Genomic DNA, 23,718 nt, shown 5'->3' with positions numbered 1-23,718 from the left:
GCCGTAAATTGTGAAAACCGAGGCTGGAAACCGGCAAAGCATAGACGCGTCGCATCTATTCTTTTGTGGGTTTTTCCGTTTTTTTTTTCTTTCTGATCTCGCGAAGCCAGTTCCGATTCTCTTATCGTTGAAGTGGAAATTGCCTTATTGGGTAGACGGAGATCGTTTTCCGACGTTTCCTTGTATTGATGAATAAGATTAATGCCATTTCAACTTGTTGAACACTTTTGGTGAGTGAATATATAAAGAGAAAAAAGACCCTGGGTTAGGCACAATTTTGTTATGCCTCTTGGTTTAATTTACTTTTCATTTTACAGTCTGCAATACCGAAATGTCTATTAGTGAAAAATATTTTCCTCAAGAACCTCAATCTCCTGAATTGAAAACTGCAATTCCAGGTCCTCAATCAAAGGCAAAGCTCGAGGAATTATCTGCTGTCTATGATACAAAGGCTGCATATTTTGTTACCGACTACTACAAATCTCTTGGTAACTATATTGTGGATGCAGATGGCAACAAGCTACTAGATTCTTATTGCCAAATCTCTTCTATCGCATTGGGTTACAATAATCCAGCATTATTAAAAGTAGCACATTCTGATGAAATGGCAGTTGCTTTATGTAACAGACCTGCTTTGGCATGTTTTCCATCCACTGATTACTATGAAATACTAAAGAAGGGATTGTTGTCCGTTGCTCCAAAGGGATTAGATAAGGTTTGTACTGCACACACGGGATCTGATGCCAATGAAATGGCATTTAAGGCTGCATTTTTGTTTCAAGCAAGTAAGAAGAGAGGTGACAAACCATTTACCAGCGAAGAGCTGGAATCTGTCATGGAGAACAAGTTGCCAGGCACCTCTGACATGGTTATCCTGTCATTTGAAAAAGGGTTCCATGGTAGATTGTTTGGATCTTTATCTACCACTAGATCTAAAGCTATTCACAAACTGGATATTCCTGCGTTTGAATGGCCAAAGGCTCCATTCCCTCAGTTAAAGTATCCTCTGGATCAATTCCAAGCTGAAAACAAAGCAGAAGAAGAAAGATGTTTGAAGGCTTTAGAGGAAATTATTGTCAACTCTCCTGCCAAAATTGCAGCTGCAATCATTGAACCGGTCCAATCTGAAGGTGGTGATAATCATGCTTCACCAGAATTCTTCCAAGGTATTAGAGAAATCACCAAAAAGCACGGTGTCATTCTTATTGTTGATGAAGTTCAAACAGGAGGTGGTGCTTCTGGTAAGATGTGGTTACATGAACACTATGGCATTGTCCCAGACATCATGACTTTTTCTAAAAAAATGCAAAATGCAGGTTTCTTTTTCAGTGAAGCAGGTCTTGCTGGGGACCAACCATTCAGACAATTCAATACCTGGTGCGGTGATCCATCAAAAGCTCTAATTGCAAGAACCATAATTGAAGAAATTAAAGATAAGAACCTATTGACTAGTGTTACCGAAACAGGTGACTACCTATATTCAAAGCTCGAAGCAATTTCAGCAAAGTATGACAAAATGATCAACTTGAGAGGTAAGGGAAGAGGTTTCTTTATTGCATTTGATGCCCCAACACCGGAGCTAAGAAACAAATTTATTGCTGAATGTAAGAAATTAGGTTTAAACATTGGTGGATGCGGTGAACAAGGTGTTAGATTGAGACCTGCATTAGTTTTTGAAAAGAAGCATGCTGATATCTTAGCCTCCATTATTGATCAAGCTTTTTCCAAAATTTAAAAGAAATTCCTTTCTTTTCCCCTTTATAGAATTGTTAATTTTGGCTCTATATTAGTTCTGCAAACTTTTAATCAGTCATAAAAGTCACCATGTTACAAACATGAGTATTTTGAGGTACCTTTCCCACAAATTACTAAAACCAGCTTCTGCACATCCATTTATCCTATTTGTCATGTTATATCTTATAATTTTCTTTGCAGAACTATCTACATAAAATATACAAGGATCACACTTTCGTCTTTTTGGAAGAAGGGTTTGAACTTTCAATTTTTCTCTTCTTATTCTCAAATTTAATCATGAATTTCTCCATATATATTTTGCAGAATGATTTAATTTTGAGCTTACGTTCATGTGATAGTTCACGAGGAATATTCTCACCAGCGTGACGTTTTGCCTCCTTTTCTGCTAACAAGTGCACAATGTCCCTTGCACAGTTTTTTATTACCTCCCTACCTGTACTAGATTCATATTTTTTGATTACATTTGGAACATAAGCAGCAAACAGTAATGCCCATTTCCTTTCATTGGAAGCGTGCTTTTTTCCATCCCAATCATTATAGGGGCTTGGTTGCCTTTGTGATGTATTCTCTTCAATACTGACATTTTTTCTTTTTGCGTCCCCATTGGTTTTCAAATTAGACTTTTTCCCACTACTGTTAACATCGTTGTTAGTGGATGCTTGGGCAATGATGGTAGATAGAATATTACGCCTTTCCTCTTGCTCTCTTAATTCAACCTCTCTTTGCCTTGCTCGTTTCTCCTCCAGATACTTCAGATCCCGAATTTCCTTGATTCTTTCTCTCTCCTTTTCTCTCTCCTTTTCCCGCTTACGTTTCTCCTCCTCCTGCTTTGTATAATCATCCCAACTAGGTTGGTTCCATTGTGTTACGTTGGAGTGACGATTATAGAAGTAAATTCTGTCATTCTTAGGATCAGTTGCCCATTCCCATCCAGGTGGTAGAGGTATACCCTTTAGTTTTCTATTGCTTGGCAATGAAGAAGCATCAATACTAACCCATGGTTTCTTGGTTGCACTAGATGGACCTGTCGGCAACTTTGTGCTAATCATGTGATCAGTAGATCGACTTCTCCTCTCGTCCAAGATCTTTCGTGAACTAATGCTTTCAGACTTCTTTGGAATACGATAGACAATTTCTAGACCAGACCAAGATTCTACCAACTTATCAATCCTCGACTTTAATTCGGAATTGATACCTTTATCTTTCAACTGCACTAATGTCGTTTCAAGATTACTGTCTCTAATTGAATTCTTAGATTTCAAAACAGGCCATAGCTCTAATAGGTGAACAACATCTTCCACTAACTTTTGTTGTGCTTTGTTGATTTTGCTTTTAATATTATCTAGTAATGTTTGTAATGCGTCACCTAATGCTTGAATCCCATGTAGTCTATTAAACCTTCTTAGAATTTCATCAAAATTTTCACCCTGTGATATCAACAATCGTTCCACAATTCGTTGAATAACAATGAAATCCAACTCGGGTTGCATAAGGCAACTAGAAACTTTGGCAATATCAGCAACGGATAGAGGCTTAAGTTCAAGAGCTTTGACAAATTCCACATTAACATGTGATTCAACATTAGCAGTGGTCACCTTAATGCCGCTTTTACGCTGTTCCTTGAGCCACTTCTTTTCATCAGTTGCAGTGACACCCAAAGCTTCAGTAACTATATGAGGCAACAACCTAACAGTTTCACTTTGTGTTTTACCGCCCATAACACCAAGACAATTAGGCGCACCACAATAACATGTCTGTGGTACTGCTCCGTACCTGTCAACATTATAGTCGAAACAGATTTCTTCACCTTTTGTTATGTCGGTCTTGGCAAAAATACCCATTCTGTATCTCTTATTGACAACCCATTTGTCAACATATGCATTTGGTGAACATGAATGGTTACAATACCTAGCTAGACTTGCTCTTTTGGTTGCATCAATAATTTCATTATCTTGGATCATCATAAAATAAAAATGCTTAATTCCCTCTGCGTCATATTTTTCTTTTCTGGACTTATACTCGATGCTGTCAATAATATCTCCCATATACTCTATAATAAACGTGTTTGCCGGAATATCAACGTTGGCCCTAACTCCATAACCTTTCTTTTCAGTCAGAAAAACAGAGATGTCTGCATACTCTCTGCGTTGGAATCTTTGGTTTTGACAACTCTCACCACAGTCACACTGTCCATTTACACATTCAATGTTTGTCAACCTGTTAATACAGTCAGAATCAGGACCACATGCATGATTCACTCCATCTATGATTTCCTCGTTACAATCACATGTCATAAATTCGTTTGATGCAGAATACACATTTTTCAGCCGACTGATGTATTGGTTTTCTTTGAGAATTACAAACTGTTTCTTGACTTCCTCAGTTTTATCTTCATAATGACTATATAACTGTTTCTTTTCTGGGATTGGGGTTGCCGATTGGGAATTGTCAATATCGCTTCTGTTCGCAGTTTTGTTCATTTTTAGATTTTTTTTCAAAGTATTTTTATGACGATCAAGAATGTATTTAATATTATGAAAATTTTCAAGCAGGCGCTTATGTATATATGAAGGAAGATTAAGCAGGTACAGCTACGAACAATATAGTGCAACCGTTGTAAATCGTACTGTTCCAGAAATTGGGGCTTGTGTTACAGAACACAGTAGATGCTGAAATTGTTATGTCTAAATTTTACTGCAGATAATTGTTTTCGCTGAACAAGTTTTTAGATCTTCGTGATATTTTAGTTTTTTCACGGAGATTGTCTTCCTCTTTTAGCATAATGAAAAAGTTTGATCTGTTGATTTTTTATTTAGGATCGAACTATTATTGCTAACAGAATGTGTGTTAATATTCCCGAACGTCATCATAGTGAGAGATTAAACATAAAAAACAGAGGCGTCCTGGACACCAAACCACAAAAGACTGTAAAAGTAAATTCGTATGGTTATATCCAATCTGTTGCCTCGTTAAAGCGACCTGATTTTCCTTATAATTTTACAATAGCTAACTACGAAGATATCGAAAAAAAATTAGCCAGACTACCACAGTTTGCAAATACCCAGAACCTTTTCAGATGTTTACAGAATATACAGCTTGCTGCTGATAACAGAAGCGAAAAACTGGAAAATGCCGCTTGCACTCGTTGCACATATGAAATTATTATTGAAAATCAACGTGGAGCAACTTGGTTTGGTTCCAAAATGTACACGAATAATTCCGTCTTGTATCCTATCGATCCGCCCAAATATCAAACATTAAGCGGAAAAAAAATAAACAGTATTTCCTTATACCCCGATACTGGCAAATGGATATGGCCGAAGTGGCATGTATTGCTGATTAATGATGTAGATGAAGAAGGGTGGATATACTCAAGTATTCGATTTGGCAGTGAAAACTGGTCAGGGATCGGAAAATTTGGTAACTTTGTAAGAAGACGTATCTGGATTCGAATGGCTGAAAGTGCAGAAGAAACGCAAGCAACGGAAACTCTTGGAATTATAAAACCTAAAAAAAGTGAAAATGCCAAGGAAATTGCTTTGAGTAATATTATACACGTAGATGTTAATAATAAGCCCAAGGCTCTTCTTGAAAGTTCCCACGAAGAGGAAAAGAGAAAAAAGCTGTTGTGTAAAAAGGAGAGATTTGCGGCGAAAGGGCTAAAAATTGAAACTAAAAACTGGCCCAAGAAAGAAAGAGAAGTATTAAGGTCCGATATAATTAACATGAATTATATATAAACCAGATTTGTCGTAGATGTTTTTGATGAATCATACGAAGAAAGTCGGCGGAAACAACGCCTTGACAAAACTGCGTATTGGTATTTAGTCGCTACTCTATTGTTTTAGTTCGAAAGCAAATATGTACAAATATATATACAGCTTATCTACAAGTGTCTTTGAATTGGAATCTGTTCGAATGCTTCAATAATATCACCTTCCTTCATCTCCGGGTCACCTTCTAAAGAAACACCACAGTCCGCACCATTCTTTACCTCGTTAACATCATTTTTGACAACTTTTAATTGCTTAACCTTACCCGTATAAATTACTTCACCATTTCTGACCAACCTGACCTGACTATTCTTTTTGAATGTACCATCAATTACTCGAGAGCCTGCAATAATCATAGTTTCCTTACCCTTTAGTCCTATTTCAAAAAGCTGCTTGATTGCTACTTTGGAAATAACCTTTGTTTCATAGATAGGCGTTAGCTTTGAGGTCAAGGTCTTTAAGACGTGTTCAATCAAATGATAAATAACATTGAATTCTTTGATCTCAACTTTGGATTTAGAGGCAGAGTTCAAGATATCCTTCGGAACCTTAGTATTGAAGACCAAAATCTCTGCATCAGAATCCTTTGCTCTAGCAATATCAGATTCTGTCGGAGCGCCAACTTCTTCAAATATAATTCGAGATTTCACCTCATCATTTCCAAGGCCTTCAATGCTTTGACGAACAGCTTCTGCAGAACCACTAACATCAGCCTTAATAATAAAATTAACGTACTTGATCTTATTGCTTTCATCGTCAAACAAATCGGGTTCTAATTCTTTTATTTCTTCTAATGAAAATCCCTGGAGTTGATATTCCTGAATTTTTTCACTTTTCTTAGAGTCCTCAATAGATTTAATCCTCCGCTTGTTCATTTCTTCAACCTGTGAAGCTTCGTCCATCATTCTCTTTCTCTTTTCTCTATTAATAATAACCTTCTTTGCATAGTTTTCATCCTTGGCTTGAATAGCATAGTCACCTGCTTCCGGCAATTCTTTCCATCCTGACACTTCAACAGGCTGTGCTGGCTTGGCGACCTTTATAGGTTTCCCATGTTCGTCCTTCATGACCCTGACTTTACAAAAAGTAGTTCCACTGACAAGGATACATCCTGGTTTTAGTTGCCCCCGCTTAATTAATAAAGTGGCAACATTACCCAGTCCCTTTTTAACTTGCGACTCAAGAACCCAGCCTTCAACATTGGCTCTTTCTTCTGTCTTGAGTTCCAGTAGTTCGGCAACAGTGACAATGGTTTCTTCAAACTCTTTCATTCCAAGACCCGTTTTAGCGGAAATCCTACAAACTGGTGTTTCTCCCCCATAATCTTCAACATCAATTCCATGGGACGCAAGATCAGCAACAACCTTATCCGGATTTGCTTCCGGTTTATCGCATTTATTGATGGCAATCACTATCGGAACACCAGAACCTTTAGCATGTTTAATCGCTTCAACTGTCTGCGGCTTAACAGAGTCTTCTGCTGCAACAACTAATACAATAATATCCGTCATATTTGCTCCTCTTTCTCGCATTTTCAAAAAGGCTGCATGCCCTGGTGTATCGAGGAATGTAATTTTCTTTTTACTGACAGGTGTCTGAACCACAAAGGCACCGATGTGTTGAGTGATTCCTCCAAATTCTCCCTTGACAATGGATGACTTTCTTAAATAATCCAGAATAGAAGTTTTCCCGTGGTCAACATGCCCCATAATTGTCACAACTGGTGCTTTTGGAGTAAGTTTTGATGAGTCTGTAGTCTCAGAAGCGGGAAAAAGATCAGCTCCAGTATTATCATCACGATTTACTTCAAAGCCATATTCTTGGGCAATTAGTTCTGCGGTTTCGGCATCTAGAATATGCTCGTTGGTAATGTTTTCAAAGCCCAAATCATCTAGTTTTTCGATTAACTCTGGCACACGAACTTTCAAGATGGTGGCAAAATTAGCAACAGACAAAAATGTTGGTATATCTAATTTATACTTCGGTGAATTCGGGTTATCAGCTGCTTTCTTTTTTGCTTTGACTTTAACCTTGCTAACCTTGGCAGGTTTTTGTGTTGAATTGATTCTCTTTTGTTCATTTTTGTAGTCTCTTTTCTGGATATTTTCAGGCTCAGAATTTTTGCTACCTTGAGCTGCCCTTTTATCATTGACTTTCTGCTTTTGTTGGTCATTCTCCGACTTAACGTCCTTATTTTGCGGCCGCTTATGCTGTTGTTTACTCTTACTCGATTTCGCAGTTTCTACCACCTTTTCCTCATTCAACTTTTCTGCAATTTTAGTATCTAGAAGCTCTTCAATAGAACCAGCCGCCGTTGCAGTTTCAGCTGCGGATTCCGACTCCTTTTTTATTGGCTGAAATCTTGATCTTCTCAAAGGAGCAGCATTAGCGTAAAATGTGTGGGATAAATCTCTTTTTATCGCAAGTATATTGGGCTTGCTCAAATTCGATAAGCATGCCCTAGATATCAAAGATCTGGCTAACATCAGTCCTAACAAACTTCAGCTTTTTTGTGCTCTGATGCAAAAATTTATTCTCTTCAGTCTTTGAAATAGAATCACATGGATTTTATGGAATCTCATGCTCTTCTAGGTTGATGGGAAAAAAAACGTTGGTGCGAAAAACATAGACTTCAACAGCGATGTACGTCATTTTAATTTACGTATCTGAACATCTACGGAGCAAAACCACATATAGTTTACACCATGTTGCGAAATGCAGTATCTTGTGAATTTAGAAAATGTACAAAGAAGAGGAAAAAAAATAAAAAAATATACAAGTTAAATTCCATTTTCTGAAAAATTAAAACTCACTTTACAGTCTAGCAAGTTGGTCAAAGCCCTGAATGTGAATCTTCAGTAGCGTCTAGTAAAGGTCCCACAAAGTTATACCGACCCCAAAACGTGTATCCAAAGCCTATAGCAATGGAAAATATAGCAAATGCAGCAACAGAGTAGTTCATAGATTGGATATTGATATCGAGGGATGGCGGGAAGCACAAAATGATGCATGTAAGGATGATAATAAAACAACTGCAGATATTGACAACGTAACCAAATTTCCTAAGTTTGAATGTGGCCCCTCTCACCTTCTTCCTTTTATTGATTATCAAGCATAAAATTGGAATACCAATTGCAATGTTCATAGCCATGACAGAACACCCAAGAAAAGCATTAAATGCACTTGTTGAAATGAGCGAGAACGAGCCGAGAATTACTGATGTAACAACGGCCAAAAGCAAAGCATTTTTGGGGACAGTTTCCTTTTCATTTGTAGTATCAAGCTGCTGCCAAAGAGAGTTATAAGGTAAACCGTGGTCTCTGCTAAAGGAAAAAATTGTTCTGGAAACAGTTGTAAGAGATCCAATAGAGGCAAAGAAGACTGCACCCACGATCATCAAGGAAATCATGAAGGTGACCAAAAACGACCTTGTAGATAATTGAAGAACAATATCAATTGGAAAGATGTCCGGATTGTCATCCAAGAGTTTGCTCAGCTCTGGAAGAACGCTTAAAAGTGGTATTATATAAATCAAACCAGTGATAGTACTTGCCAGAATAGAGTATATCAAGCCTTTGGGAATTGCCTTCTCTGGAGACTTGACTTCTTCACTTAATGAGACAATGGCACCATAGCCATTAAAAGTCATTGATGAAAACTGGATACCACCTATAAGAAAGGCAATTACATCAGGCCAACCGGATCTAGACGCATCAAAGTGCGTGAAAATGTACTTGAAATTATGAAATTCTGAAGAAAAGAGCAGAATTAGGATGTCAGCAAATAAAACTGTGTAAAATGTCCAATAGATACAAAACTCATTGATCTTATCTATGTAATGCTGAAATTTAAGATTAACAATGGCTGAAATAACGACTATACCAACGAAAACCAACATAATGAAAAGACTGTCTTTCTTATAGCTAGATTGGAGGAGTCCAAACATTGAGAGGATAAATTGTGCTCCACCAAATGAGTATGACACAAACATTAAAAGATTGCCAATGATCAAATACCACCCGTCAAACCATGAGGTGATCAAGCTATACTTTTCACTGGCTAATATGCTCGAAAAGTGATAGACACCACCCGAAGTAGGGTATTTGGACACAATTTCAGAAAGAGATAATGATATCATTATTGAAAATAAACCAAAAATCACCCAACCCCATAGGATTGTAACATTAGAACCACATACTAAGCCAATCGAAAGAGTCGACGCAACACCAAACGGGACATTCATTAGTGAAAACCCCAATCCAATAATGGAGCTAACAGTAAATTTATGATGGAGTTCTTGTTTATAGTGGAAATGTCGAACTTCTTCGGCATTATCATCGTCATAGTATATTTCCTGTGCAATTTGATGCCCTAGGTTTTTGATATTTTCCGATATATGAAATTGATGGTTAATGTGATGCAAACTGCTGCCTATTCCCGGAAGATCCTGACTGTTTGATTCACCATTTCCAGGAAGAGGATCTCCATTATAATGCTCAGACATTCCAGTCACTAATGCTAGCCCCTATTTGCATAGTCATCCAAGAAGACGACGCCAAAGCTAATTGAAATTGTTCTATTAAAAGCCACGATTTTTTTGGCTGCGAGGATGCTTCACAAACAAATATGTTGATTATGAACATTTCGTCATATATGGTTTTTCTTTTTTTTTTAATGATTGAGAAAAATGACTCCCTTTGCTATTATCCTTACTTCTTGACGGGGATGCCACCGAGAGAAATTCCCGGTTTTTTTTATGATGAGGAGAAAAAGAGATATTTTGCAATCCCGTCATCCAGAGATGTTGCCGATTTTCATACCTCTGAAGTAAAAAGAATACGACAGAAAGTTGAAAAGAATAAAAGACAAAAGCAGCTTCCCAGGAAATTGAGCCGTTCACAAACAGTACTTTCAAGATTTAAAATCCAACAAGATGCTTATTTTGTGCATGTTGAACGGAGGTGGAAACTTTTCCAAGAGGCACAAACAACGAGCGATACCTTAAAATCTCTGTTAGTACATCAGTCAAATGAAATTGTCATGGAAAGGCCCATTCAAATGTCTGTGCCCTACGATTCTATACACATAGAGGGAGTGCTCAAGTTTAATGGCTTTCGCTTGGTACTTGAAAGTGGGATGATAGCTTATACAGGCTGTGTTTTTTATCAAGATACACCTAATGGAATACTTGCTAAGGCGTACTCACATAAAGGAATGTTGGGTGTCCGTGGGGAAGGGGATGAACAGGAATGTCATCTTCAATATGATAACCTTGAAGGGCTAATCGAAAGTTATAAACCGACGACTAACGGCAAATTACTTTTGCTGAAAAATGGTATACCATCAGATCGTGAGATTCAGTTTTATTGTGATGATTTTTATATCTTTAATGACTATAGGAAAGAAGCATTAGTACAAAATTCGTTTTCTTTTACCTACGAATCTGATGTTATTGCTATAGACCAAAATGGCGGTTGCAGGGCTTATTGTTGTCGAAATGGGAATGTTTTTGTTCAAACGGGACAGAAGAAACCTATGAAGATTGAGTTTGGATCTGCCGCTTGTGGAGTTAAATTGGTTAATACAGAATATTTCTTGGTTTGTATTGTATCTGGAATAAACAATAATTTGCGAAGTTACAAGGTGAATCCAGAATTGTCTACCTTTTCCTTATACATTATATATGAAGACTACAAGTGGCCAGTTCGAGTGTCGTCCAATCTGAAAGGTGACACATCCATGGAACACGTGTTTGCCGTAGAATCGCAGACAGAGCATAGTGACAAACTCGAACTGAAATTTTATGATGTGCATTGTCCTAGACCTCTCAAGATGATATCAGGTCCTTTTTTCATCAATAACCTTTCAACTTCGGAGTATGAGTGGGCAATTGATGGTGGTTCAATCTTTTTGTTTGACAAGGAATCTCAAAAGTTGAACATATTTAAAAGTAGTATAGAGCTTGACTAATATCTGGTATACGTGTATAATTTGATTGTAGTAGCAGGATCAACTGTATATTGGCCCTCTAAAAGGCCCTACACATACTAACGAACTCGTCTTTCGTGAAGAAAAAAAAAAGCTCGATTAGTTAAGTGAAATTTTGGGTGATAATACTTGAATACAATCTGAAATAAAAAAAAACTTTCTGTTGTTGGCTTTGGGCTTCTACTAGAAAATTGGATAGGGGAATTCAACATGCCTACACGCCAAGGTATAATGGACTATCAGGAAAAAGATGAGTTAATGTTCGATGAGTTTGGAAATCTCTTGAATGACGATTCTGGCAGTTCATCTGATAGCGAGTCTGACATGTCATTGGACCATGAATCCACAGAAAACACTACCAGTACCGCAATTGTGAAATCGGAAGAAAGTAACACGAATCTATCACTTTCCAAAACATTTGATCCGTCAGTCGAAACTATTATTGCATCAGTCGATACAAAGTCTTTGAATGAACCTATTGTTGAACCCAATGTTGAAAAAAAATTCCTCATAGAAGAAAGGAATTTGCCCCATACAGACTATTCGAAGGAGTACATGTGGAGGTTAACATCCTTGCCTGAAAGAGTCAGAAATGTTGCACTATGCGGTAATTTACATGCTGGGAAAACATCTCTTCTGGATATGTTAGTTGAACAAACACATACGTTTGACAATAATGACAAGAGAGATAAGGAAAAGCCCCTGAGATATACTGACAACCATATCCTTGAGATTAAAAAGGGTATCTCTATCAAGAGCTCTGTGATGTCCATGCTTTTACCAGACATGAAAGATTCGTCAACAGTTGTTAATTTTATTGATACTCCTGGTCATTCTAATTTTTGCGATGAAATTATGGTGGGAGCTCGTTTAGCTGATATAATAATATTGTGTGTTGATGTTGTTGAAAGTGTAACTAAGACCGTGGAACTAGTGATTGAAGCAGCACTGAAAATGAAAACGAAGATAGTTTTAATGATAACAAAAATCGATAGATTACTGCTAGAACTTAGACTACCAACATTAGATGCATATTATAAAATCCGAAGAACTATAGAACAAGTCAATGAAACCATAACGAATATTTGTCAGTCATTGGACTTAAATCCCAATGATGAGAATGTGAGGCTATCACCTGAATTAGATAATGTTTGTTTCTCTTCTAGTGTTTTCAACCTTGTATTCAATTTGAAAAGCTTCACACAAAAATACATAGAACAGAACAATTTGAGTAAGAACGTGAAGGTTACTGTTGATTCATTCTCTACTAAACTATGGGGTGATATATACTATGAAAACAGGAAGTTTTTTGTCAAACCGAAAGACCCATTGGCTTGTGCCAATTCACGTACTTTTATTAAGTTCATTCTTGAGCCGATTTATAAGTTAGCTACAGTATCGTTGACTCTAGATGCACCAGATCGTAAGGAATTTACAGAGCAACATATGAAGCTCAGGATGAAGAATTACACATACAAGCTTGACTCGAAACCATTCCTGAAGCACATTTTTACCGAATTTTTTGGTTTTCCATCAAAACCATTACTAAGTGCCCTAAAAAATACAGTATCACCGAAGGAAAATTCCGATTCAAAGTTAGAATATTTATTCACTGGACCAAAAAATTCGGATGTTGCCCATTATGTCCATGATTGTTCACCATCCAACCCACTTGTTGCAAATGTTGTAAAGCTGGTTGATACTCATGATAGTGAGCACTTTTATGCCTTAGTCAGGGTTTTCTCAGGTACATTGAAGTGTGAAGATACAGTTAGGCTATTAGATGAGAGTAACTCATCCTTGGGTTCAGATAGTTTCAAGATGCAAAAAATTAGCAAATGTTACATGTGGTGTGGACGATATCGAGTCGAAGTGACAGAACTGAGAGCAGGTTCTATTGGTTTAATATCTGGTCCCGCAATCGATCAATTTATAGTCAAAACAGCCACCATCTATGATAAAAGAATTGATCCATCCTCGAACTTCACTTTCAAACAATTAGAACAAACAATTCCTCCGGTCTTCAAAGTTGCACTTCAGGCATACAACCCCAAAGAATTGAATAAATTTCTTGATGCACTGAAAAAATTGAATCGTTCTTATATAGGTTGTGAAGTGAGTGTTGAAGATAATGGCGAACATTCGATTTTGGGCTACGGTGAGCTATACATGGATTGCCTGTTACATGATTTGAGAATTTTGTATGGAGGAATTGATATCAAAGTGAGTGACCCGATGGTCCGATTTAACGAAACAACTGATGAGTTATCCAAAATTAAACTAACTACGAAATCTAATAATGGAAAAAACTCTATTTCTATTATTGCAGAACCGCTGGCACCAGAGATTGCCAACGATATCAGAAGGGGTATCTTAAGTTTAAGGAATGATCCTCCTAGGCAATTTGCCAAAAAACTTAGAGATAAGTATAAATGGGACTCTTTAGCAGCGAGATCTGTATGGAGCTTTGGCCCTGCTGATACCGGGACTTCTATTCTATGTGATGACACTCTTCCCGAAGAGGTCGACAAAGACTTATTAAAGAGCTATAAATCTCCAATAGTGAAAGGCTTCCAATGGGCTGTGAAAGAAGGCCCCTTATGTGATGACGTTGTAAGTGAAGTTAAGTTCACAATCATTGATGTTCAACTTGCACCGGAGTTAGCGGACAGAAACGACGCACAGATCATTCAAATGGTTCGTAAGGCGTGTCACGCTGCACTTTTAATTGGTGCACCAAAACTATTGGAACCCATTTATCAGATAGAATCAATATGTCATGTAGATGCGCTAGGTGCGCTTGACCTGTTACTAGAGAGAAGAAGAGGGTTTGTAATTGGTAAGGAGAGAATTGAGGGAAGTTTATTATGGAAAGTCAACGGGATTGTTCCTGTAATTGAATCTGTGGGATTAGAAGTTGATTTGAGATTATCAACAAGAGGTTTGGCATATCCGCAGATGATTTTTAGCAGGTGGGATCGAGTACCTGGTAATCCCTTGGATGATACTGTTTTTATCCCCTTGTTAAAGCGTGTTCCACTGTCATCAACTGCCCGTGACTTTATGATGAAAACTAGGAGAAGAAAGGGCTTAAAAGAAGACGTATCTTTGCAAAACTATGTTGATAGAGATACTTGGAATATGTTGATGGAAATTGGTGCAATGTAGTGTGTCATGTTTTTATACCATGTATAGATAACACGGTAAATATGTGAATTGAGGTAATAAAGAATTCTATTTATACATTAAGATATTATAAAAGATACTGTAGGAGGTGAAAACGAGATGATCATTTTCTCTTGTTTCTTCTTCTGTTTTTACCAGGTCTTGAATTATTACGGTTTTGAGAAACATTTTGACGAATCTTTTGTTTCTTTACACGCTGCTTCTCAGAACCAACTTTAGAAGCTTCTTCGACCGCAATATCAAAGCCATCATCTGCTCCCGACATCTCGTTGTTCTTTCTCTTTTTCTTCATGGATTTGATCTTGTCCAATGCTTCTCTCTTTTCCTTTTGTCTTTGTTGCAAGGTCTCATGTTGAACTTGTTTACCAAACTTCTTTAATTGCCTCTGTCTTCTTGCTTCCTCCCTAGCCTTCTTTTCTGTGGCTTCGGCAACCAACTTCGCCTTTAATTTGTCCATATGATCATCGGATTTTACCATTTCAGCAAAATAATCGGAAGGTCTTGAGAATGGAATCTTTAATGCCAAAAGCTTCTTACGTCCTTCGGTTGCCGCATCTAAACCTTGCTTGAAAAACGCCAATTCTCTTTCCGTATCGTCATAGATGTCTTTAATCTCAGATTCAACTTTGGCATGATATGTTATCGATTGGCTTTCATCGAATTGATATTTGCTCCAATTTATTTGTATTCTTTCAAGTGCATTTTTGAGTGCAATCTTATTATTAACGGTCAATTTGGTATGAGGAACAACATCTGCATCTGAATCAAATTCAGCTTCCGAGAGTGGAACATCGTCTTCTTCATTTTCTTCTTCATTTTCTTCTTCTTCTTCTTCTTCTTCTTCGTCCTTTTCCTCTTCTTCTTTTCCGGTCTCCTCCAAGAGATCTTCCTCATCATCATCATCACCTTCACTTTCATTGAGCGCATTCAAATCAAGATGCTCCTCATCATCGGAGTCGCTTTCGGAATCATTATCGGACTCTTCTTCTTGCTCAGCTCCAGAAGACTCTGATTCTTGTTGTTTCTTTTCGTCTTCAATATTAGATTCTTCAACCTTCTTCTTGAGAGCCTTTTCTTTCTTTCCAGTAGGAGTATCCTTCACAGCCTTGGCGGATTCCTTCTTGTAACTCTTCCCTTTCCCCTTTGCCATTGTATATGCAGGTATTGTACTAGTAGATGTTCTCTTGATAGGGAAAAAAAAACTCACTAATTAAGATGAAATATTTTTTTGTACTTGGTCTTCCATCAAAAATTTTTCAGATATACCCTTTTGAGAAATGGCTTCCTAGCAAAAAGGAGATTTTTGCATTTGCGTTTATTTTTACTCAATTTTCAATTTTCCATGTGTTTTGAGCAACTTTTTTGTGTGGAACGAGTTTATACGAGAACTGAAAAAACACGTGCAACTAGTATTTGGAGTGTAACACCTTACTCTCCTATTATTGTTTTTCTTGACCTTAGTTATCAAGCAATACACTGTTAGATACAATGGATAAGGCTATCGGAAAGAAGAAGTTTCTAGACTTATTCCCAGAACTTGTTGATGAGTTATTGGATGTTCTGAGGGAGAATGGCATGCCCAAGGATGCAATCACCTGGTTTGAAAACAACCTAAATTACAACACACCAGGTGGTAAATTGAACAGAGGCTTATCCGTGGTTGATACATATGCATTGTTGAAAGGGTTCAAGTCGTATGACGACTTTGAGCCAAGTGAATATAAGAAGGCTGCAATTTTGGGATGGTGCATTGAACTACTACAAGCGTATTTCTTAGTTGCGGATGATATGATGGATCAGTCCATTACCAGAAGAGGCCAACCTTGTTGGTACAGAGTAGAGGGTGTTAAGGAGATTGCAATCAATGACGCCTTTATGTTGGAAGGTGCAATCTACATATTGTTGAAGAAGTACTTCAGAGAGAACGAGTATTATGCTGATTTGTTAGATCTATTCCACCAAGTCACATTCCAAACCGAGATGGGTCAATTATTGGATTTAATCACGGCACCAGAAGACCATGTTGATTTGTCCAAATTTTCTCTTGAAAAACATTCATTTATTGTTATTTACAAGACAGCATTCTACTCATTCTATTTACCAGTTGCCCTAGCCATGTATATGGCTGGTGTCACTGATGAGAGGGATTTCAAGCAAGCAAGAGACGTTTTGATTCCATTGGGTGAATACTTCCAAATTCAAGATGATTACTTGGACTGTTTTGGTAAGCCCGAAGATATTGGCAAGATTGGTACCGATATCCAAGATAACAAGTGTTCTTGGGTTGTTAATACTGCATTGAAGATCTGTACACCACAACAGAGGAAAATGTTGGACGAAAACTATGGTCGGAAGAATCCAGACAACGAGAAGGTATGTAAGGATCTCTTCTATGAGTTGAAGATTGATTCCCTCTATCACGACTATGAGGAACAGGTTGCAAAGAAGTTGCAAGAACAAATCAAGGAAATCGATGAATCTAGAGGTTTCAAGGGCCAGGTTCTTACTGCATTCTTCAACAAGATCTACAAGCGTTCTAAATAAAGACATTGTGAGTCCAATAAAAATGGAGTTTGTATTGATTGCAATAACTATAGTATTATTTCGTAAAAATTCCATATAGACAGCCGTAATTTATACGTGTGCATATATATATATATATATATATATACCATGATTCAGACAATAATAAAGACTTAATTAAACCTTAATTCCGGTACCTTGCTTTGGAGGATAATCTCTAGAGGTTGTAGAGTTTTCAGGGTGCTTGCATGTACACCACTGTTCTCTTGGAACCGAATTCATTGCAACTGGAATATGTTGTCCGCATCCGAACCATGTTGCTTTGTTGCATTTGTCACAAGTAGCTGGCTTACACATTGTTTCTTTGTTTCTTTACCAGTGTTTGATTTGTTATTGTTTTATTGAACCACTACAGTCCAACAGTTAACCATAGGAACCACCACGGTCACTAGACCTTTCCTTCCTTTTATGTGGTTTCTCCATATTCGCTTGCACACGGAAATTAGTCCCGTTTCGTTTTCTCCGCTACCCGGAATTTATCGATTCTCTTACCTAATTCCGCTTCACATGCTTTTGGCGACGCGTCGACACACCTACTTGTTTTTTTTTTATATAAAAAAAAAGCTAACCGTATTAATCACGTGGTTGTCTTCACGTGACCGCAAGCAACGATCTGGGCCGTTGCCGCTTTGGGAAGAGCGCGGGTTTGCTTCTCCTTTATTTCGCGAATTTGGGCCACTTGAGCGGTCCCCATTTTCTCCAATTTTCCTCCAAGGCACGTGAGCAGTGAGGCGTGAGGATGAGACAGAGTGAGTGTTGGAGAAGGAGATGAATACAACAAGAGTATTCAATCTACCTCTGCTGATAATTTCATCCACTTCGAGGTACAATAGAGTATAGGCCCTTAGATTGAGTCATTCCAGACGGTATAGTCAGTGTGAAGATAAATTAGAGAACAAAGGAGAAGTATTATCAGTACGAGAATGGAGTCACCGAAAAGAATTGCTGAGGTAAACATTACAGAGATTGACAATGTTGCCGATAAGAGGCAGAGAACAGAAAATACAGATATTGATCCACAGATGAAGGAGATGTACGCTGGGAACGAAGGTAGTTTGAATGAAGCGCAAACCGATACTGGGTCCATTGACCCACTTTTCACTGCGGGTAATGGCAGTTCACAACCAGAAGAAAGACAAGAGGAGAGACAAGAGGAGAGACAAGAGCAGAGACAAGAGGAGAGACAAGAGCAAGAAGAAAAAGAAGAACAAGAGCTGACAGAGAAACCAGTGTCTGAGGAGCAGCCAGTGTCAGGGGAGCAGCAAGGGTCAGAACAAGTTCAGGAGCAGCAAGATGTTATCAAAGAGAATCACAATGTCAATATCCAGGAAAAGCCTAGTGAAGCCTCAACATTCATCGATAAACAGGAACCAGAAACAGCACCCATTGCTGTAATGAGTGGGGGTGTGCTTACCGTTGATAGTGACAAGAGTGTGCAAGACCAAACTGGGAGTCAAGCATCGGCTTCAGTTGTAAACACAAAGGGCCAGCCGATGGTAATAATGAATTCCAAAACCGTGAGCATCAAAGACCCCAACACCATTTCCAAAATCAAGAAACTGAACCACAAAGAGGTGGAGAGACGTAGGAGGGAAACAATTAACAACGCCATTAGAGAGCTTCAAGCAATTGTCCCTACTACACATACTAATAAATCACAAATCATTAGGAAAGCTGTTGAACATATCAAGAAACTAAAAGAAAGGGAAGAAACTATGAGAAACAAATGGACATTGGAGAAGATCATCACCGACCAAGCCATCAATGAACTGGCCAATTCTAATGAAAAGCTAAAATCAGAATTGGAGAAGGCTTATAGGGAGAACGAGCTCCGTAAGAATGTGATAGTCAGGATGATCAGTCTACTTTGCAAGCAAACAAATTCTGATGATGTTAACAATTACTTAGCGGAATTGTCATCAATGATGGTAGACGATGAAGAAGAAGAAGAAGAAGCGGGAGAAGGCCAGAGGGCCCAAGCTGAAGTAGTGGCAGCCAAGACTGGTGAAGATGTTGTGAGAGAAGATGGTAATGAACATACTACCAATGAAGGAGAAGCAGAAGTAGAAGAAACAGGGAAAGAAGAACCTACAAAAGAAACCAGGGAGACCAACACCAATTAAACTCTAAATCACAATTTAAATCAATTAATCTACCACTTATCTATGTATTTCTATCTAATTGTATACTCCTCTAATTTCCATTATTTGTCAAGCCAAGCGAAAACAGAAAAGCAGACAGTTAGATCTCAACCTCTCTCACTAGAACACCCTCAGTACCCTGACCAAGACTACCTTCAACATTGAAATCTATAGATAACCCTTGCGGCGTACGCTCCATTGGGCCACCAAAAAACGTGTACATAGTACTGGTACCTCCATACATCAGTTTATCTTCCATACCACTTCTGTTACATACCACAACAACTTGCTTAAAATCATGGGTCTCGCTATATAACGGATTTAATCTCATAATCCAATATCTGCCCGTGCTTCCGTCAACTTCTTCTAATCGATAATCTTTGGCTAGTTTGATAGACACTTGTGGAATCAGAATGGAGTGGTCCTTGACGTGATTATGTTCATCATTAATCTCAGGTTCTAGTTTTGTATTCTGGTAAATTTTGTGGAATTCGTTTGCTTGTTCAAGTGTCCAATTCTCTTTCCAGTTTGAATTCATCCATGCTGTTGGAATTAAAATCAATTGGCACTTGTTATCACTAGCAAACCTTGAAAACTCATATTTCTCAAACGGAGCTGTGAATTCATATGGATTGAGATCCATACAGATGCCGATTGTTGTTCTAATTTTTTCACCGTTGAAGGGCACATCGAACGCTTGAAACCCATCCGGTGACTCCTTACACCCCCATATTTTATCTGTTTCATATAGGTGTGTTTTCCTGTAATTATGTATTAGTTTGCCTTTAGCGTCAATCAACATTGCAGAATTGTAGATAATCTCTTCATTAGCTTTGTCATATTTCTCCGGATATCCTAGTAACGTCAAGCACCCCCACCTTTCAGATATCATTTTACCAAACTGGTATGACTTCCCATTTCCAGCTTTTTCTAAAAAGGGATGGATATGGGCAGGTGACTTAAAATTATAGCCTGTAAGAGCAAGCTCAGGCAAGACCACCAAATCAGGCTTAGGCTTAGATGAAGGAAACGCTTGTTCTAGCATCTTCAATGCTTTACTCATATTTTCTTCTACATTACCAAGGATGGAATTTAACTGAACAGCAGCAATCCTTAACTTCATTTTCTTTTGCATGAAAATATGTTGTCTCGTTGGTGGTTTTCCCGAGTCTAGATTGAAGAAAAAACAGGTGGACACTAAATAACGATAGAAGGGGGATGAAATTCATGGTTCATGACACTGCGACTTTATTTCCATAGTTTGATCTCTTCGTAGTCAAGCTTCATTTTATGGATATTATCAGCTCACGACAAACCACCAGGAATGTCGGAAGTTCACATAACGTTGGATCCACAAATCAAAACACATGTGCTTTTACCCATTACAATTGTGATGTTATTGGTGCATTTATTAAGACAGTTATCAAACGTCTTCTTGAAACCCAAGCAGCAACTGCAAACTCGTGGGAAGGTTAGAGAATCTCAGCATTTGCAAAGACTCACAATGATAGGTCAAAACAGAAATACTGTACTATGTAGATCTGAATGGGATTCAAGGAAATTGCAAATCAATGATTTGTACAATAAGCCAACTTCCTTAAACAAGATATTGGAGAAGCCATCTACCACTAAGGAAAACAAGAGTGGAACTTCAGAATTCTCTAACCCATTCGAGCAAAGTGGAATGAATGATACCATTATGCAAGGTTTAAAGACTAATATAATTAACTACTTACCACAACCTGTATTAATGTTTTATATGTCATATTTGTTCCGTGGGTATATTGCATTAAAGTTGCCGTTCAAATTGACGTCTAATTTCAAACCAATGTTTCAATCCTCTATTATGACACCAGACCTAGATGTTTCCTATGTTACTGGTATTAGTTGGTATTTTGCCAATTTGCTAGGTGTTGAAAGTTTGGGTAATTTAGTGTCCTATGTTTTTGGGATGAAGAGATTGTTATCATCGCCAGAAGATGATCTTTTAGAGAACGTGTCGTTACTTTTAGGCTCTGGAGGATTAAATCAAATCCAGGTAGCTGGTTTAGGAACACCTAAGGCGGTGGATACGTTCAAAAAAAATATAGATGCAATTCGGATGGCCAACTACGACCCCTGTATTGATAACGTTCAAAAAAGAGTAGTTGATAGTTTTAAATGATTTGTCTACATACTGACGTACATATATAGGACTCGTTTTACAAAATGAGCGGATATAGTATTTATTTAATATTTACACGAGAAAACATAAAGTTAAAAGTACTGGAAAACTCTATAGCTTGTCTGAAATGTCAAAGCTGCTCGTCACATTGTCAGAACCACTAGGAACAGAGAGAATTTTGACAAAGCTGTCTCTCTCTACCGTAGAAAGTGGAATCTCTAGTTGTTTTGACCAATTCAACACAGCCAATGGGGAGTGTGCTTCTGCATATATCCTTATTATGTTTTTTTTACAGGCGTCTGATATCTCTTTACTCTCAAAGTTTAAGCTATTAAGCAAATTGGTTGTGAATATAGCCTTCTTTTGATCCGATTTTCTATGGAACGGGGACGAGGAACTGATTCTTTGAATTATGATATCAGGAATACTATTCAACTCTTTATAGTTCGGACTCAACTGCAAGTACTTGACAAAAATGTGGAGGATATTTATACGAATAAAATCAGTAATGTAAAATACGATCTCCTCATTCAACATTCCATCTTGGAGCAACATACAGCTTGTGGATTTAGTTAAAAGATTGAATAACATTTCCTTCTTATTCTTAGGTGCTTGAACATTGGTCACAACAGTATGCACCAACTTGAAATATTGAGTTAAAGTATCACTAGGTATTATATATTCGTTATCCGATAAGTAATTCAGTACTTGACTAGCAGTTTGAACATCGTTTTGGGTAATTAGACCTTCAAGATATTGATGCAAAAAATGAGGAGAAATATTATCATAGAAACGTGAATGTGTTGTGGTGTCATAAGAATTTATTATATTTGTGATAAGTTGAACCTCTTTTAGTTTCAACAATTCTAGGCATATTTGCTCCAACGACGAATCATGGAAATGCAGGATACTTTCTTGCAGATATTTATCCAGTTGGTTTATAAAAACTCCTCTTTTATCCTCGCTTAGTTTTGGAACGTATTTGAGGTGTAATATGAAGGTATCAGTATAGGAGAGCTTGTAGAATTCCTCCTGCAATTGAGACACTGACCGTGTAATGTCGAAATCATGCATATTTGCCGTTACTCTGTCGAAGAATTCAATAAAGTTCGAATTAAGTATTAGATTGGATTCGTTAATGTTAACAGGAATAGACTTGAAGCTCTTTTTAAATTTATGCCTCCAGTTGATTACCGCATCTAGCCTGTCTTGGTGAGTGGCGCTTGTGTCCGTGTTGATTTTCATGAAATAATCATACTTATCCAGTTCAGTCTTATTTAACAGCTCGGTGAAAATGCTTCGTAGAGCTATATTTTCATCCAAGCAAACAAACGGTGAGCTCAACACCTCCGGGTTTCTGAACGCAACAGTAGATACAAGTGGTGTCTCATAAATCTTTTTGGTTTCGATATCATCTAGAGGTTTACCAGTCAAACGTTTGTAAAGGTCTTCTCTTTTCTTGACATCCTCTGGGTCTTCGTATTGTGCAGAAGAATTGTACCTTTTTCCACGTATGGGGCATGCAATCTTACTAACTGTCCCAACACAGAACCTCCGACTAGAGCCACTCAGAGCTACAGTCATGTTTGGCTTCTCCTTCGTTGTGTGTGATTTGCTATTCCAACTTTGGCATCTTCACCTTGACTGAAACTTTTGGCAATGTCCTTCTACAAGTTGTCGCTGTTTGATTAATTTACCCGGATTGATGAAAAATTTCAGGTTTTCTACATGAAACTCCACTAGATGCTTGATCTCTATCTTTACCACAACCTCCACAATAATTATGTTCCCAGCATGTCTTTGTTTTGCCATGTACTTCACAATACATGTTAGCTTTGGGAGAAGGGAGGTGTGTCTTGGTTTACCATGGGGGAAGGTGAGAGAAACACAAGATCCAGACTGAACTGCCGCTGTGTATTCTCGATAGAAGACAGGCAGGAAGGTTGCGGTCCCGCCACAATATATTCTCGTCTATAAGACAAACTTATAGCATAACACTAAACTGTATATTATACACTGTAGTTACGAGTGATATTCCGCCTGATTTAAACCTAACCCTCGTTATCTTGGAAAGCAACCATAACAATCTATTCCGACAAAATGGATATTTTTAAACTCCTCAATTTTT

General features: G+C 37.8%; 14 protein-coding genes across 14 annotated transcripts; 7 read left to right on the top strand and 7 right to left on the bottom strand.

Moving 5' to 3' along the window:
* Positions 1 to 331: 331 nt before the first annotated feature.
* On the top strand, positions 332 to 1,735 carry C5L36_0E03640 (uncharacterized protein; the record flags this gene model as incomplete). Its single annotated transcript, XM_029467923.1, has 1 exon — positions 332 to 1,735. The coding sequence occupies one exon, from the start codon at positions 332 to 334 to the stop codon at positions 1,733 to 1,735; it is 1,404 nt and encodes a 467-aa protein (XP_029323783.1).
* Positions 1,736 to 1,961: 226 nt separating this feature from the next.
* On the bottom strand, positions 1,962 to 4,235 carry C5L36_0E03630 (uncharacterized protein; the record flags this gene model as incomplete). The annotated part of the gene is made up of 1 exon (XM_029467922.1): positions 1,962 to 4,235. The coding sequence occupies one exon, from the start codon at positions 4,233 to 4,235 to the stop codon at positions 1,962 to 1,964; it is 2,274 nt and encodes a 757-aa protein (XP_029323782.1).
* Positions 4,236 to 4,595: 360 nt separating this feature from the next.
* C5L36_0E03620 (uncharacterized protein) lies at positions 4,596 to 5,495 on the top strand (the record flags this gene model as incomplete). The annotated part of the gene is made up of 1 exon (XM_029467921.1): positions 4,596 to 5,495. The coding sequence occupies one exon, from the start codon at positions 4,596 to 4,598 to the stop codon at positions 5,493 to 5,495; it is 900 nt and encodes a 299-aa protein (XP_029323781.1).
* A 146-nt stretch (positions 5,496 to 5,641) lies between these two features.
* On the bottom strand, positions 5,642 to 8,014 carry C5L36_0E03610 (uncharacterized protein; the record flags this gene model as incomplete). Its single annotated transcript, XM_029467920.1, has 1 exon — positions 5,642 to 8,014. One exon carries the CDS (start codon positions 8,012 to 8,014, stop codon positions 5,642 to 5,644), a length of 2,373 nt encoding a protein of 790 aa, XP_029323780.1.
* A 347-nt stretch (positions 8,015 to 8,361) lies between these two features.
* Positions 8,362 to 10,032, bottom strand: C5L36_0E03600 (uncharacterized protein; the record flags this gene model as incomplete). The annotated part of the gene is made up of 1 exon (XM_029467919.1): positions 8,362 to 10,032. The coding sequence occupies one exon, from the start codon at positions 10,030 to 10,032 to the stop codon at positions 8,362 to 8,364; it is 1,671 nt and encodes a 556-aa protein (XP_029323779.1).
* Positions 10,033 to 10,154: 122 nt separating this feature from the next.
* C5L36_0E03590 (uncharacterized protein) lies at positions 10,155 to 11,498 on the top strand (the record flags this gene model as incomplete). Its single annotated transcript, XM_029467918.1, has 1 exon — positions 10,155 to 11,498. One exon carries the CDS (start codon positions 10,155 to 10,157, stop codon positions 11,496 to 11,498), a length of 1,344 nt encoding a protein of 447 aa, XP_029323778.1.
* Positions 11,499 to 11,726: 228 nt separating this feature from the next.
* C5L36_0E03580 (uncharacterized protein) lies at positions 11,727 to 14,684 on the top strand (the record flags this gene model as incomplete). Its single annotated transcript, XM_029467917.1, has 1 exon — positions 11,727 to 14,684. The coding sequence occupies one exon, from the start codon at positions 11,727 to 11,729 to the stop codon at positions 14,682 to 14,684; it is 2,958 nt and encodes a 985-aa protein (XP_029323777.1).
* A 121-nt stretch (positions 14,685 to 14,805) lies between these two features.
* Positions 14,806 to 15,852, bottom strand: C5L36_0E03570 (uncharacterized protein; the record flags this gene model as incomplete). The annotated part of the gene is made up of 1 exon (XM_029467916.1): positions 14,806 to 15,852. The coding sequence occupies one exon, from the start codon at positions 15,850 to 15,852 to the stop codon at positions 14,806 to 14,808; it is 1,047 nt and encodes a 348-aa protein (XP_029323776.1).
* A 338-nt stretch (positions 15,853 to 16,190) lies between these two features.
* On the top strand, positions 16,191 to 17,246 carry C5L36_0E03560 (uncharacterized protein; the record flags this gene model as incomplete). Its single annotated transcript, XM_029467915.1, has 1 exon — positions 16,191 to 17,246. One exon carries the CDS (start codon positions 16,191 to 16,193, stop codon positions 17,244 to 17,246), a length of 1,056 nt encoding a protein of 351 aa, XP_029323775.1.
* Positions 17,247 to 17,402: 156 nt separating this feature from the next.
* On the bottom strand, positions 17,403 to 17,582 carry C5L36_0E03555 (uncharacterized protein; the record flags this gene model as incomplete). Its single annotated transcript, XM_029467914.1, has 1 exon — positions 17,403 to 17,582. One exon carries the CDS (start codon positions 17,580 to 17,582, stop codon positions 17,403 to 17,405), a length of 180 nt encoding a protein of 59 aa, XP_029323774.1.
* A 626-nt stretch (positions 17,583 to 18,208) lies between these two features.
* Positions 18,209 to 19,408, top strand: C5L36_0E03550 (uncharacterized protein; the record flags this gene model as incomplete). Its single annotated transcript, XM_029467913.1, has 1 exon — positions 18,209 to 19,408. One exon carries the CDS (start codon positions 18,209 to 18,211, stop codon positions 19,406 to 19,408), a length of 1,200 nt encoding a protein of 399 aa, XP_029323773.1.
* Positions 19,409 to 19,526: 118 nt separating this feature from the next.
* Positions 19,527 to 20,561, bottom strand: C5L36_0E03540 (uncharacterized protein; the record flags this gene model as incomplete). Its single annotated transcript, XM_029467912.1, has 1 exon — positions 19,527 to 20,561. One exon carries the CDS (start codon positions 20,559 to 20,561, stop codon positions 19,527 to 19,529), a length of 1,035 nt encoding a protein of 344 aa, XP_029323772.1.
* Positions 20,562 to 20,750: 189 nt separating this feature from the next.
* C5L36_0E03530 (uncharacterized protein) lies at positions 20,751 to 21,590 on the top strand (the record flags this gene model as incomplete). The annotated part of the gene is made up of 1 exon (XM_029467911.1): positions 20,751 to 21,590. One exon carries the CDS (start codon positions 20,751 to 20,753, stop codon positions 21,588 to 21,590), a length of 840 nt encoding a protein of 279 aa, XP_029323771.1.
* A 111-nt stretch (positions 21,591 to 21,701) lies between these two features.
* C5L36_0E03520 (uncharacterized protein) lies at positions 21,702 to 23,174 on the bottom strand (the record flags this gene model as incomplete). Its single annotated transcript, XM_029467910.1, has 1 exon — positions 21,702 to 23,174. The coding sequence occupies one exon, from the start codon at positions 23,172 to 23,174 to the stop codon at positions 21,702 to 21,704; it is 1,473 nt and encodes a 490-aa protein (XP_029323770.1).
* Positions 23,175 to 23,718: the final 544 nt, after the last annotated feature.

Source organism: Pichia kudriavzevii, chromosome 5, assembly GCF_003054445.1.
Source record: "Pichia kudriavzevii chromosome 5, complete sequence".
Taxonomy (NCBI): Eukaryota; Fungi; Ascomycota; class Pichiomycetes; order Pichiales; family Pichiaceae; genus Pichia; species Pichia kudriavzevii.
Note: the sequence above shows the minus strand (reverse complement) of the source record. Positions and strands in the feature narration are given on the sequence as shown.